The sequence below is a fragment of the Poecilia mexicana genome, unplaced genomic scaffold, assembly GCF_051168715.1.
Source record: "Poecilia mexicana isolate PSO_F unplaced genomic scaffold, ASM5116871v1 scaffold_4, whole genome shotgun sequence".
Taxonomy (NCBI): Eukaryota; Metazoa; Chordata; class Actinopteri; order Cyprinodontiformes; family Poeciliidae; genus Poecilia; species Poecilia mexicana.
Window position 1 is genome coordinate 9768856 of NW_028263373.1, and position 14887 is coordinate 9783742.

The following is a 14887-nucleotide window of genomic DNA, read 5'->3' on the forward strand; positions in this document are numbered from 1 at the left end:
ATTCATCAACTCTAAACACACATCAAACTCAGTTCTGGACAAATCAACCTTGGGAATAAGCCTGTGAATATTTTATGGCTCGATAGTCGGGTCTCTACCAGGAAACCAATTGATCTGAATTAACTCTACCATTTCTGTTGTGAAGAATTGTAAAATAATCCAGCCAGAGGTTTGTCTATACAGAGGGTTGGCTTTCTCTGCAGTATGCTAAGAGGACATTTAAACTATTAGTGTAGTGCACATAGACAAAAACCTGCATGCAAACCTTGCCAATCTGAAAAGTAAAAGAGAGAAGCATTCAAAGCTGAAAATGATTGACTTCATGCCCATGAGTGTATAGAATCGTTCCATCAGCACATTTCGCTACATCTTTCCCCAAATTACTTTTTTTTTTTGTCTAAAATGTTTTCCTTCAGGTTTTACATTACAAAGCAATGGTATCCACATGATAAACTCCCCGTCTGTAAACTTGATCCCATACACTGCTCTGCATCACCTAAAAACCTTGATTTTGTCAAACTTTCACCGACATTACTCAGCCGACCACACGTTAAGGTGAGCACTTTTATTTAGTCGTTACAACATGCAGATCTCTACCAAGTGGATCAAAGCAAATTAAAACCATGCACACATTAAAAAAAAATTATTAAACAGGAAAAAAAAAAAAAAAAAAAAATCAACTTATAATTACTATGAAAACATCTACTTACATGAGTACGATTTCAATTTATCTTAAATATACTATGGAGATATTCAGGAATCAGGGGTAGGATGGACAAGAACATTATTAAACGGTGGTTAGGATGTAATGCCCGGGTATCATGCAGGCTTTCTGCTTTACATTCCTGCTCTATTTAAACGTCTTAACTCTAGTGCAACTTTTACTGAAACACAGCACGCAGTATGTAAAGGCAAAAGAAAAACCACCAACCTCAACCACACTTAACGACTAGAATGTACTCATTTTCAGAACGGACGTTGGTGTTGATTGAAATAGGAACAAACATTTGTAACTGCTCAGCGTTATTTTATTCGTCATCGGAGGAGTCTCGCTCGATGCTGTAAGCCATGAAGAAAGCGTCAGGTCGGGAGGGGACGAGAGGATGACCCGGTCTAACAATCTCAAAGCCCAGGAAACTGAACGTACGCAGCAAGGATGCTGTGGAGAAACGGGGTGGGAAGAGACATTCGTTAGCACGAAATCAATACAGCGTCAACACATATAAAGTTCTCTCAGAGAAAAAGTACATAAAACACGACATGGAGTACGCGTAGAAATAATTCAACAGCTTTGGAAACAGAAAAAAAGAAAACAATTTTGTTTTGCAGAAATAGCTACATTTGGTTATTAACATTAATTTAAACAAAATTCTTTAAGTACTTTTTATGATCTAACCTACATCAAGCAGCAACTAATTTGCTCCCACTTTTGAGAAGCATCAAATTGGATTTATCCCACATTTACTGAAGAGAAACATTATATTTAAGATTTACTTTTTATTTAAACAGAAAACATTTTATTTTAAACAAAGGGAAACCCCCCCCCCAGAAAAATAAGCTTTACATCACAAACAAAATGTGTTTAAACTGATCAAATATATTTTTAAAAAGTGGTTTTGCTGCTGCGAGCCAAAGTGGTTTATTGTTAAGCAATAGTTATTAGTTAAACCAAAGCCACACAGATATCATCTCACCTCTGTCGTCACGGTTCTTGTGAAAGCAGATGAAAACATGATCAGCCTGTAGCTGTTCTTCTGCAAATTCCAGCAAAAGTGCAAAACTGTTGGAAAAAATAACATTTGTTAAAGGACCAAGAGCTCTGAGGTAATCACAATACTCCTAATACAGGTTTATGAGTGAAAACAGAACGTATTACTAATAATCATCCAAATCCATTTGGTGAAATACTTTATAACCCATTTTATATTTATATTAGTACAGTACAAACAGAAAAGAAAGCAGTAAAGGCCTGACTTTAATCACAAACTAACACAATAAAAGCAATCAGAGTCACTTCTATTTAATTTGTTGAAGAAAAACCGAGCTCCTGCACAGATGCAGAGAAAGATGCATTTACTCCTCCTGACCTGTCTTTGCTGCCTTCAGGCAAAGCTCCGGAAGGGATTTCAACATAAAGGTTCCCCCCCTTCAGCGCAGCCCTCCAGACACAATGTTTGCCTTCGGTGCGGCGGGGCTCAAAGAGCAAGAAACGCACTCTGCTGTTTGCAGGGGGAGACTCTTCAAGAACCAACAAATGAGCATCCTATGGAGAGAAATAAAGATGAGATGAGATGCCACAAAAGGAAAGGATTGCCTGAAAAAAGAAAAAAAAAAAAAACTCTTCCACGTACAGAGTAGAATAGCGTAGCTGAAAGATTGCGATCCCGCTGGTCATTCCCTCGCCCACCTGGGATCTTCAGGGGTGGGAGAGGGGCATCAGGAGCACCACAGAGGCCCCGGACACGGGTTACTGCAACAGCGGGAGCACCTCCTGGGACTGGAGATGCTGGAGAGGGACACAGGCGCACACAAAGACGGAGCCATCGTAAGTGAAGTACTCAGACGCTCACAAACCAAACGTGCAATGCAGACGGCAGGTTTTGAGTTCGTTGCACAACGGAGAGATATATGACTGTAAAACATTTGCTTAAGTTAATAAACACCAGGTAACACGTGGCGGACAGAGTTCAATCAGTGACTGTGCTTCTCAAAAGAGACACGCGCTTCTATATGATGACTCGTGAAATTTGAAACAAGCACATTAACATCCCAGACAGAAAGTTGGTTTATGTTAGACTGCCACTTCTGTGATGACTAATTAAAAATAAGAGTTCCCAGTTAAGCGACTCACCTTTCAGTGAAATATTAACTGGAAACTGAACACATTTCTTTAGCCTTGAATGACCTTTTTCTTCTATTGAAACTTTACTGCTATGCTCATCCAACAAGCCTAACTTCAGGTTTCCTACAAATTTTTCATTTTAAAATTTAACACTTTGGGTATTCAAAGTTGTTTTTGTTACACTGAACATGTTTTTAATATAAATGTGTTATCCTCTAGTATACAGCAGTGGGGATTTATTAAATACTGTTATGAAAGCCCATTTCACCGTTTTTAGACATTTGGGCTGAATTTGATAACTCAATTTTAAAATGTCAAACAGGTAAATGTGTTGCAGCATTTCTAAAATTGTAAGCTAATTATTTGAAGAATTTAAGCCTCCAGTTTTTGGGCCTAAATGTCAAGTTTAAACCGTCACTTATAGCCGTCTAAAAAGCTGCAAAAAACCTCCCTTATCTAAAGCTTCTCAGGCACTTAGAAACAAACCACTGAGGTCAAAAATGACTTGTGGCAAATCAACGATAAGACAAAAGCCTATACTAAATTACTTAATTTTTTTCATCTAGATTTCCTGTAGAAAACAAAAATAAAGTCAGAAAACAAACATATTTCCATACTTTTTAAAAAAAATTCCCCTATACTTAAAACAGAAAATTATAAAAGCAAATACCAACTCCACCAAACCAACCTGCATTTTGCCATTTTTCCTGTGGTACATTCAGTTTATTCCAGAAACGACATCCTGCAGGTCTGACCATCGGCCTACTTTATCCTTTGACTAAACAGGTCGCTCCACTTTTCAACATATGGAAAAATACCATCCAGCTCTTTGACTCGGCTTGGCTTTGAGCACTAATGCTTGTGTTGCCACATTCATTTTCCACTGTTCGTGAAGATCAGTCTGTGTTTCTATTAGGAACGGGATCCATTAGCAGCACCACAAAGACGCTCTCTAACACAAATGTCACAGCTGTGCTGCATCTGGAGTAGACATGCTAAAATCAGCAAACACCCATTCTCATGGCTGACAATGTTACAATATCAGATTTTATGAAATATCATTTTATCTGAAGGTTTTAAGCTAAGAGTTAGACTCAATTAGATTAGAAACTCAAAATGTTATTTCCCCCCGCCAGTGAACGCACCAGACATAACTCTCATGTGGAATGTTGTTATTGAGGTTAGCCATTTTCCACAACAATGGTGTGTTTAAAAATGAAGTTAAGAGAACATTCACAGATATAAAGCTTTAAAAAAAAAAGAAAAGAAAAAAGGAAACTACTCTTTCTGACATATCTTCTGATAATAGAAATTAGGGACGGAGCAAAAGTCATGGTGCTCCTTTTACTCCTTTTATTCGTTTGAACTTTTAACCTCGGTTTGTTAGAGAACTTGCTGGATTTGGACACAATGTTTACAGCCTTTAGAAAATCTGATAATTAAGGTAAGGGAAGCATCTACAGTCTCCAGAGAGAAAACCCACCAGAGACTGTTAGTTGTATTTGTCACACTTCAAAAGTGTGACACTTTTAGAGATTTACACACGGGGAGCAAGACATGACCTCTAGTCAATATCACAGCATCTCGGCAGTGACTGCCTTACAATAATCTGACCTGCTGCTTGTAAACACATTACAGCAGCTGAGCAGATTTGGCATTTTAAGGACAACGTCAGACATTCAAAAGAGCTTTGACTTCCACTGTTTTTGCCTTGTGTTGCACACAGATCACATTGCGCTACTCTTCCGATTGTGGGACCGCTCAGCTACATGATTACCCCACCCACTAGAGCCGTTGAATGTAATGGAAAACCGCCCAAACTGTGCAGAGCAGAACTGAATGCGTTTGACGTGACCCACTCAGGGAACGCTCATCTCTGCTTCAGACCAACAGCTTTTGTTCGAGGGACTCAAGCACAGAAAGACACATTCAACCCAAGCACATTTCAGGTTGTCTTTCTATGAAACAGGATATGTATTTTTAGTATATACTTTATAAGAAATGGAATTTAGAAAATCATAAAACCTATTTGGGGTAAAATTAAACCAAATTCATAGAGTGTACTGCATTTATCACAGCTCTTAAATAGGAACAAAAATTGACCTGACAAAGTCGGAGAATAGAAATCAGCCACAAAATCCTAATTATTCAATGTGAGCTCAAACCTTCAGACACACTTGTGTATCTAAGCACTATTTAATTTCAATTTAAAAAAAAAAAAGCTCTGGCATGTACCACAAGTGGTTACATAACCCCAATCTGACTCAGCCAACAGACTGATAGCAATAAAACAAATCTTTAAGGCAATAAAGCTGGCATGATTGCGAAATAGTCATTATAAAACCATCAGCTGAGACTTATTCCTTTATAAACAATCAATGTTCATTTGATGTCCATCAGTACACACTTTAACAGTGTTTTGAAAATGTACATCGGACATATGAAAATGTTACGTAACTCATCAATACATCCAGTGGAATAACTGGTCAAGGTTAAAGCTATGATAACAATAATAATTGTACCATCTAAGAGCAAATGTACACTGTGTATCATTAGCTGTCTCGGAGTCCTCTATGCCACCCCCTTTCGCAGTGCAGTGGAAATTTCCTTCTAGAGCTTTAAAAGACGTCAGAACTGGACAGACCGCCTGAATAAAATCCTGTGAGAACAGAACCTGAGCAACAACGCCTCAACACAGAACAGGAAAAACGTACCAGTAAAGCATAACTCATGATTCCGGATGAAGACATAAGTGAGCTAATCTGCCCTGTTAACATTTTAATTAACCCTGACATCTATAATCCACAAACCAAGTGAATATCGATCACTGTAGATGCCAAATCAGAATCAGGTGGAGACAAGGGTTGCTTAAAATAATCATACCACCTTCGCCTGATTGGCCAGTTGCAAAATAAATCTGCCTTAAATGGGATTTTCGGAAAATGTCCAAACACTTGTAAGCATGTGAGACAGATGGGGGGTAAAACACGATTCATCACGACGTCGGTTGGCATAAAACTGACAAAGTAAATAAAATAATTGTCTTCTAAGTGTTTTCATACAAAAGCAGCATGACATACTATACAATTTAACGAAACTGTTATGTTTTTGTGTCAACTATCAAGAATAGCACATTATTATCATGGCAGCGACAAAAACAACATCGATGACATAACCCAATGAAGGTTAGCTAAAGTTGGCACAAAACGAAAAATTTTATCCGTATCCGCCATGCGACTAAATTACAATTTAATCATTTAAGCGTTAAATGTTTTTAATTTGACGATTAAAAATAAATTCAAAGCTAATCTTGCTCCAAACAGCTAGCATGTAGCACTTAGCATCGGGCTAACACATTTCAATTGCGTTTCATATATTAGCCATTCGGTTAGCATTAGCTGGCTAATAGGAGCAATGACTGTCAACAACGTTACGTGACTTCTGTCTAATTGCTGGTTACCAATGTACAGTATATATTTAAAATTGTAATGAAGTATTTCAATTATATGTTTATATATCATTTATAAACTTTTGTTAAATAAAAAAATTCCTGACAACTGTTTAGGAGCGTCAAATACCATATAAAATCGTGTTATTGTGAACAACATACATGACTTGTACCAGTCGTTCCAGTAAATAGACAGTAGTACACCTTGCATAGGCCGCAGCTTTAGAACTTAGCATTTAGCTTCTTTTTTTTCTAAAACAGCTGACACCGACATACCTTTCAGGTTTATTACTGGACTGCTCAATAACAGGCATCTCGGGTCTTTCTTTTTCTCTTACAAAACAATGACTATTCAAAATCGTCTGTAGGTTGGATTTAACCATCCGGCCAGCGTCCGCCACAGGCTGCTCGCTCCGTCTCCTCTCCTCGTCGGCTGATGCCAGAGTCAAGGCTGCGAGCTGCGGTTATCAGTCAGGGGAGTGTCCCGATCACTGTGACGTATAGGGACAAGACAATCAGACCATTTATCAACTGTTTAATATTACTTCTATATTTGTCCCTTTTAGTTTGTTTTGCAATGTCTCTAAATAGATCTGTTTCTATGGTAAATGACATACAGTTTTAATAGTGTTGAACCATATTTTGAGAAACATGTTGGAAAAATAGACTTTTATGAGTTATTGTATATTTTTTACTTTTATTAAGTAGTATTATTATAAAGTGTAACTATTCTTATTTAAAGAAAAATTCAATGCTCGTAACTTAAGGACAAACATACACACTACAGTTCAACTTAAAGAGAGACTTCTTGTTTGTGTAAAAGCTCTGTTACTCTATGGTTATTTTCTGAGCTTGTGTTCACCCATGCATTAAACTTGGTTTAACAGAAAGTGTTTTGGAAGAAAACGTGTCCCACATCCCAATCTTGAAGCTGAGAGTACTAAAAATAATAATAATAATAATAATAATAATAATAATAATAATAATAATAATAATAATACCAAGAAAGTAAAATTAATTTGACCTATAAAGTTTGGGACATTGTGTGCCTTTCTTTTGTTAATGTACGAGGTCCTTTTAATGTCCTAATCCATTTTCTTCGAAAATCACACTACGTTGTTTTATTGAAATATTGTGTCTTTGAGATTGAGCAGGTAAAAACGGAAAAGTGCAGCTTGGGAGAGCTGATGGATGATACAGAGAATACTTGGAAGAAAACCTGTTAGAGTCTGCCAAAGACTTGAGACTGGTGAAGAGGCTCATTTTCCAGCAGAACAATGACCCCAAACATAAAGCTAGAGCTGTCATTGAATATTCATGTGTTAGAATGGCTCAAAGACCTGAAACCAACTGAGCCTCTATGGTGAGACTTGAGAATTGTAATTGATTTCTCTATTAAACAACGCTCCCAATAAAAATGTTAATGTCTCGGGCTGTAGCATAATAAGAAATTGTGGAATTGTTCAAGGGGTATGAGGTTCGGCATGCTACCTCATACCCCTTCTGGCACACTTCTCCAACTGTTGGGGATTAGGGAGCACTATCAATATCATCTTCCTTTCACCCCCCGCACCCGTGCCTCTCTTCTGTTGCTGTCAGTCAAGAAGCTCAGGAGCATGTTGAAGGGTTTGTGTGACACTTCCCCTCTACTCGACTCAAAACAGGGATCATAACTTTTCCGACCCTTGCGTCTTTGCAAAGGGAAACTCAGGTATGTTTACTTTCTGATGGCTAACGTATAACAAATCTGTGAGGTCCTTCCAGAAAATTTTAATAGCTCCGTGTGTTTGCAGGCCCCGATTTAGACCTTTTAAATTGTACAGTGAAGCATGGTTTACCAAAAGGAAAAACAGAATGTACTTATTTGAGTCTTTGTTTTTAAAACAGATTCAGTTTGGACCAAGGTTTCATCCCGATTCTCAGAATTCAGAAGTTAGGCCTGGAGCGAATGAAGAAAAAACCATCAGAAGTAATACTAATGTGCACCATGAACAGCCATCTGGTTGTGTGGACGCCACTCCAAATTCTCTCCGTCTTTCCGTAGTGTCTTACGAGCGGATTCTGGCCATTGAAAATTTGAATGACGTTCCAAATCCATGGAAGGGATTCACGATGAACCGCTGCTTGGTGGTGGCGCTGGTTGTGCTTCTGGTGAGCTCAGGAGTAAATGAAGTTCATGGTGAGTGCTCGCTTTCCATCACTTTTATTCGTTTTATGTACACGAATGGTTCAATCTCAGGCTGTCAGATTGTTGTTGTTTTGTTTTTTTTATTTATTTCAATAATAGGTTCAACCACAACACAGATATTTAGTCAGTTCTGCTACGACTAATACTTTAGTGTATTATTTATTTTAAACAAAACAAATGATAGCGTTTGTCTAATTTTTAACTAGTTTGTTTCAGCAGACTTGAGGGTCTTTTATGTTTGTGTGTTTTAGAAGCTCTGGATTATTTTGTGGAGGAGACGGGTATCGGGTATCTGGTTGACTGTCTCCAGACAGGTACTCTACCTCAGGTAGGATCTGTCTCTCCAACGCTGATCCTTTTTATGCAACTCTTTCTGTCTAAACAAAGATATTTAGGATTAGGGGTTCTATAGATACATTTCATACAAAGCTTGAAAGTGGATTATTTTTCATTCTTTTGATGGCAGTAAATTACGCACAGTAGTAAAATATTCACAATCTTTAAGCCATTTCACAGACTATCACGTTACAGAATCACACGGTATTTTGCTTGTGCTAAACCAACACTAATTAGTGTGTAATTGTCGAATGAAAGGAATTTGATGCATTTTATCTCCCTTTTTTTTTCTTTAAACATTCCCCAAAAGACATGCAGCTGGAGTCAGATCATTTTCCTTTCACTTTATAAAAAAGCACTATCTTGTTTTTGGGTTGTTGTTTTATATAAAATACAACACTATTTTAGTATTAGTCGGTGTTTCCTAACCTGATAAAATGTGAAAAACATGGACATAATGCATTTTGTAAGGTGACATTTCTTGAAAAGTGTTAAAGGACAAAATTGTGAAGTTATACTCATGTCAAGACAGACTTTTACAAAAGGACTGCCAATACCTGAAATGAAGTAAAAAGGCTTTTGTGTTTATAAAATAAATACATGTAGGAGAATAGATGGTAACTTTATGTTAAATCTTTATTGAATGCCTCTTCCACACTCTCATCAATCTCACAACAGCACAGAAAAGCTGTAACTTTGCTGAAGTTTGTAGTTTTGGTGTGATTATCATTGATCCACATCCGGCCACCACTTGTCTAGAGATCATTTTTATTCAGAGTATTATATTATTCATCATGCTTTAATCTTACATCCGTAATGTGAACTTGTCTTGCCGCTTAGAACCAATGTCGTTTCCTATTTTCTGCCCTCAGTTTTCCATATGGGACAGTGTCATGAGTTGGTGGGGATCCGAAGAAGTCGGAGCAATACGAAGAAGAAAAAAGCCAATAGGGAGGAAAGTAATCTTGAAACCGAAAGCTAACGAGTGAAACACAAACATGAAGCTAAGTTACACATTTCTTTAACTGACTCATCAGACTCCAGAATAAATGACAAAAAGAAAAACACAGACTGGCTTTGAAGACGGTGTTTTTAATGCGTTATCATTTAACTGTGCTTTTTAAGACAAAAAATATATATATATATGACGAGCATCGTGCAACATTTACTTGAAAGTAAAATCTAAAGAAATATATGTAAATAATATGAGTTTACTGCACTATTTAAATACTTCATGCAGCAAAAATTTAAAATGAAACAAAAACAAAACACTTCTTTCCCTCTGGAGAACAAAAGCTCAGGCATTCCGAAACACTTTTAGCGACATCCGCACTCCTTGGCCACCATGTCCGGCTTGCTGGTGAGAAAGCTGCCCTCGTCGTTCCAGTCTATCACCTCCAGGGGGTCGTAGGCCAGCGGCACGCAGCAGGGCCCCCGCTCGTTCACGTTGCCCTGCTCGGTGTGGTAGGTGAGCAGGACGGCGTGGTTGTTGCCGTTGATCAGAGGGATCGCGCACGAGCCGCGGCAGTTGTTGAGGTCGGCACTCTGGGGACCCAAGACAAGCTTTTCCAGGGACACAGTGAGGCTCCCGAGCCCACAGATGGGGCCCCTGGTTGAAGGGTCTGCTCTGGCGGCCCTCAGCTTTCTCTGCATGTTGTACGCACGGGTCACCGTCTGCAGGGCCTTCAGGAGGAGGAAAGCGCAGTACTGGCTCTCTCCTGTTTGGAACAGAAAATAAGATATTGTTGTTTTATTTATTTATTTATTTTTGATATCAGGCTTAAACAATGTAACCGAGAGGCTGATGCTTTTGCCTCCACACACCTTCAGCTGACGAATCTTGCTTCTGAAAAGCACTGAGCCGCCTCAGCCTCTCCAGCTTCTCCGATGCTCTTTGAGGCACCATTCCCTGCCTTATCAACTCTCTTATCTGCTGCTCGTTCGCTTCCAGCCTCTGCCCCAGTTCCCCCAGCAGGGCAGGGGAGAGGGCCAGCTGTCCAGGACGGACCGGGAAGCTGGAGCTCCAGCTGCTGAAGGAAAAGATTGTCGGGGCAGAGGAGTTAATGATCTCCGCCAGCAGGGACTCGCTGGTGGAAAGGTCAAGAGCCAGGGGAGGAAGGGCCTGCAGGGAGTCGAGCCGCAGCAGAGGGGGCTCGGCGCTTTGCTGCGGCAGGCCGGCATCAAGGAAGCGTCTCAGCTCACACAGGAAGGAGAGAGAAGTTGTCTGGGTGGAGGCAGCAGACGAGCCCGAGCTGTTTGCATGTCTGAGACAGAGACGACAATGAGAATTCGATCCGGCACCACATCACTTGAAAGAAGGAACGTGAAACCCAAACCAGCCTCGTATCGGTTCCTGTTTCTGCAGAGAAAAGCAGAAGCGGGGTCAGGCGAACGTCGCTTCCTGATTTTCCACCAATAAGGACGTCTTTCAGGTTTTCTCCTGCACGACAGGAAACCGTGAGGAGGTCGAAGATGACACACGAGACATTGAAAACAAAAATAAGCAGCATGTCTTACTCGTGCTGGGGGATTTTGCCTGAACAGAAATGTTCCACTTCTGCTCAACATTTCCCTCAGATGATTTTCCTGTTAGAAGGATGTACAGCGTCCTCCCTGAAATGCAAGCAGACTAGAAAAAACAAACAAACAACAACAACCTTGTGGTCAGAACACAGTGAAATCTGCAACTTCGGGGAAAATAATTGGTATTAAATTAAAAATAAAAACAATAAGATGAATCTCAGACTAAGTTGCTGCTGCTTAGGGTTCCCCAAAAGAACTTCAGAACGACCCTATTAAAAATAAACATGCTAAATTAATAAAACGTATTCCTTCTTTTCTTTTTTAATGGACAAATATTCTAGGAACAAAAATATTAATTCATCAGACATTCCATAATTTAATATCGAAACGCAAAACGTTTTCTGATGCTCATTAAAAATAATTAACTTTGAAGAAAAAAGTAATTTAAAAAGCCCCCAGCTTTACTAGTCTGCATTGAAACACTGTACACTGGATACAACTTATATGAATGACTAAATAGATACAAAAAAAAACAACAAAAACATTCAGTTTCTGCAATTTACTCAATGTTGTATTTTTTGTTACATAATGTGATGATCAAGTTAATTATATTCTGCAATATATAATTATGATCCTTTGTGTCAGGAGTTTTTTCCTTTTTTTATTTTCTTAAGGCACAAAAAAGGTAGGGAAAAATTTTTCGTAAAGAATTTTTTTTTTTTAGGTGATCAGTTGTAATTTCATATAATTCTGCTTGAGGTCCCAAATACTCTTGGACTTGCCATGATATGGGTAATTTTCTTAACACATAAAAAATGTCACACAGTTTTACAAACAGAGTGTGTGTGTTTTTTTTCTGTACCTGTGTGTTTGGCTGCAGAGACTGACTAGAGAAAGTGACGCCCAGCTCTCCATCTGTAGGGGGGCTTTTAAATGCTAAGACCAGCACCGGTTTCATCTTCAATAATTGGGATTGCGGGAGGTCAAAGGTTACCATGATGCTTTCCTGATCATCTTCGTCTGACACAAGCACTAGTGGAGAAAAAACCATGCAAGCATGACAAAAATAATAAAATCTCTTATTTTTTAAAAAGAAATAAAAAAAAAAAAAAGGTCATAGATTGTAAACGCCGACACCTGCAGCCAGATCCAAAACCTCCACGCCTCTTCGGTCGTTCCTTTGTATTCCCACGCTGAGCTCTGACAGGACTGGTCGGGATGAACTGTCGGATTCACTGCAGATCCCAAACGAAGCCGGGCTGCCGGCTAGAAGTTCACCGTCTTTCCCCGTGGCGTCATGGAGAGCCGCCACCAAGTCGTCCACAAAGCAGGGGTCATCCTGACGCGCTGCAGAAACTGGAACATGTGGGGATCAGATCAGAAGAGCTGCAGACAAAAACAAAGCCAGATATGGGCATACGCCACCTCGCACCACAGCCTGACCTGTTGCTGCAGGACCAAAGCTGCTCCAGAGCAGGATCAACAAGAACATGTTTCACTTTGCCCGCGAGAACACCTGTGCGGTCAGACGTCTCTCAGCTGCCTATTTAGTTTGGGTCAAGCTCTGGCGGATGGGAGTAACATCCTCCCACCTTTTTCTTCTCACTAACAGAGGAGTGGGGCACTGAAATGATTAGAAAAAAGAAAGACGGCTGATGTGTCCTTGAGGATTTGAAATGTTCACCCCTCAGGAAGGCAGAAGGCAGGTTGGGGTGGCTTGTTGAACATCTTTAACTTTGAGAAGTCAGAGCAAAAACAAGCATAAAGGGAGGATTTAACTGGAAACAAACACAGATTAATGGTGGACCATTAGGTGTCGTTTTCTCTGCTAACGCTGCCAACTAATAGCACACAACATAGCTTGCAAGTGTTGAAAAATTACATTACGAAGCACTTTACAGAAAACGCAACATTTTTAACACAGCATAGCCTAAATGGAGTTTAAAGAAAGTTTGCAAATCTATTAATAGTTTTAAACACAGGATTAAAATTTAATAGTAGTGCATCAAAAGTTTTCACTTACTATGCTTAATGATACCAATTAAGGCATTGATTTATAAAGAATATATTTCTCCTTTTGGAAGATCCAGAAGTGAATTTAAAAAAAAATTAATATCATTTGATTAAACATTACCAAAAAAAGGAGATTAAAGAAAAGCACTACCATTCACGCTATCCTGTGAAACAGTTCTGGTTATGGAGTATCTGAAATTGTAGCAGACAGAGGAAACAGAATCCCTACAGAGACGCTACTCCCTTCAGGTTCTCACCAATTCAGCCTTGTTTTGCAGACAGTCAAGGTCTCGGGGCCCTTGAAGCGCCTCTGAATCCCAGGAGATAAAGGATCGACCCATTCATGGACATTGCTACTCTGTCAGCACCAAGTGGCAGGAGAGAAAGCGTCACTTTCTCAGGAAAAACGGCAAATTTATTTATCCATAAGAGAGCATAGTGGTGAAACGGAAGAAAAACGATGAACGGCTTTGAATGCATTTTTTTTTTCTTCTGTTTTTACAAATAATCTGAAAGGTACGATGTGCATTTTTATTTAGTGCCAATTAGATGACATGAACATGAAATTTGATCATGTCAATTACAGCTTTGTCCAATCTTATTGGAAGGTAAATCCAACTCAGTTGGACTGGATGGAGAGTGTCTGTGTGTGTTCAAACCTTAGGATATTGTTCTAACACTCTTTCAAACTCCCCATAACTTTGTCCTTTATCTGCCTGCTGGGTTCTTGGACCAAGAAACTTCATGGGGCACAGGCAGATTCTGCAGACTAACTTTGGGACTTCTTGGCGTAATCAGGATATGAAAGCATGTCATTGTTTTTGGCATTTAGCTATGAAACATATTTTGAAAGCGTAATTTCCATTCCACTTTACAATATTCTGCTTTCTCTTGGTCTCTTACATTGAATCAATAAAGTTTATTAAAGTTGCAATTAATGTGACAGGAGTCTTAGTCAGCAATTTGTGCTTAAAATCAAAGTTTCTTTTTGGGTTGTTGATATTCTTAATTTCAAGTCTTAAATACAACCTAATTTTTTTTCATTCAAAGTCTGAAAATGTAATTATTATAAATAAAAAATGTAAAATAATTGTATCTTGCTTTATTTTATCTGCTAAATGAAGACTTGAACATGCTTTCATGTTCAAAATAGTGAAATTGTTGTGAACATGATTATAAATCCAAATCTTATAAAAGGCCCTAGAACAATTGCATTATAATAAGACAAGCACGTGAAGTATTTTGAGTTTTTATTTTCAGGGAGAGACAAATTTATCATTTATTCTAAGCAGCAGGGAAATGGTGTGAGTCCCTTTCCTCTCATAGCTCTTGCTGCATTAATCAGTGGATGGCAGCACCCGAGTCTCCTTTTTACTTAAAGTTGCCAGACTTATGTGGTTATACTTACTATAAAAAGTAAAATGAATGCAGAAACGTGGTTAAAAAATATTTTTGTTGTACCACTCACATTGTAACATTATTTTTAATACAGAATTTGTCTGTAAAAAAAAAAAGGTGCAGGCCAGATGTGCTTGTG

At 38.8% G+C, this 14887-nt stretch overlaps 3 protein-coding genes across 3 annotated transcripts; 1 reads left to right on the plus strand and 2 right to left on the minus strand.

Annotated features, from left to right (window-relative positions):
- Nucleotides 1-550: 550 nt before the first annotated feature.
- Nucleotides 551-6750, minus strand: oaz1a (ornithine decarboxylase antizyme 1a). The gene is given in 6 exon segments (XM_014974974.2): nt 551-1159; nt 1695-1780; nt 2088-2263; nt 2352-2438; nt 2440-2506; nt 6567-6750. Coding segments are annotated over 6 exon segments (654 nt in total). The 5' UTR covers nt 6674-6750; the 3' UTR covers nt 551-1028.
- Nucleotides 6751-7875: 1125 nt separating this feature from the next.
- LOC148159926 (uncharacterized) lies at nt 7876-9883 on the plus strand. The gene is made up of 5 exons (XM_088004918.1): nt 7876-8001; nt 8178-8259; nt 8335-8469; nt 8730-8806; nt 9687-9883. Coding segments are annotated over exons 2-5 (330 nt in total). The 5' UTR covers nt 7876-8001; nt 8178-8258; the 3' UTR covers nt 9804-9883.
- A 3-nt stretch (nt 9884-9886) lies between these two features.
- amh (anti-Mullerian hormone) lies at nt 9887-13653 on the minus strand. The gene is given in 8 exon segments (XM_088004917.1): nt 9887-10532; nt 10639-11144; nt 11146-11254; nt 11332-11443; nt 12200-12369; nt 12475-12693; nt 12781-12961; nt 13361-13653. Coding segments are annotated over 7 exon segments (1566 nt in total). The 5' UTR covers nt 12830-12961; nt 13361-13653; the 3' UTR covers nt 9887-10131.
- Nucleotides 13654-14887: the final 1234 nt, after the last annotated feature.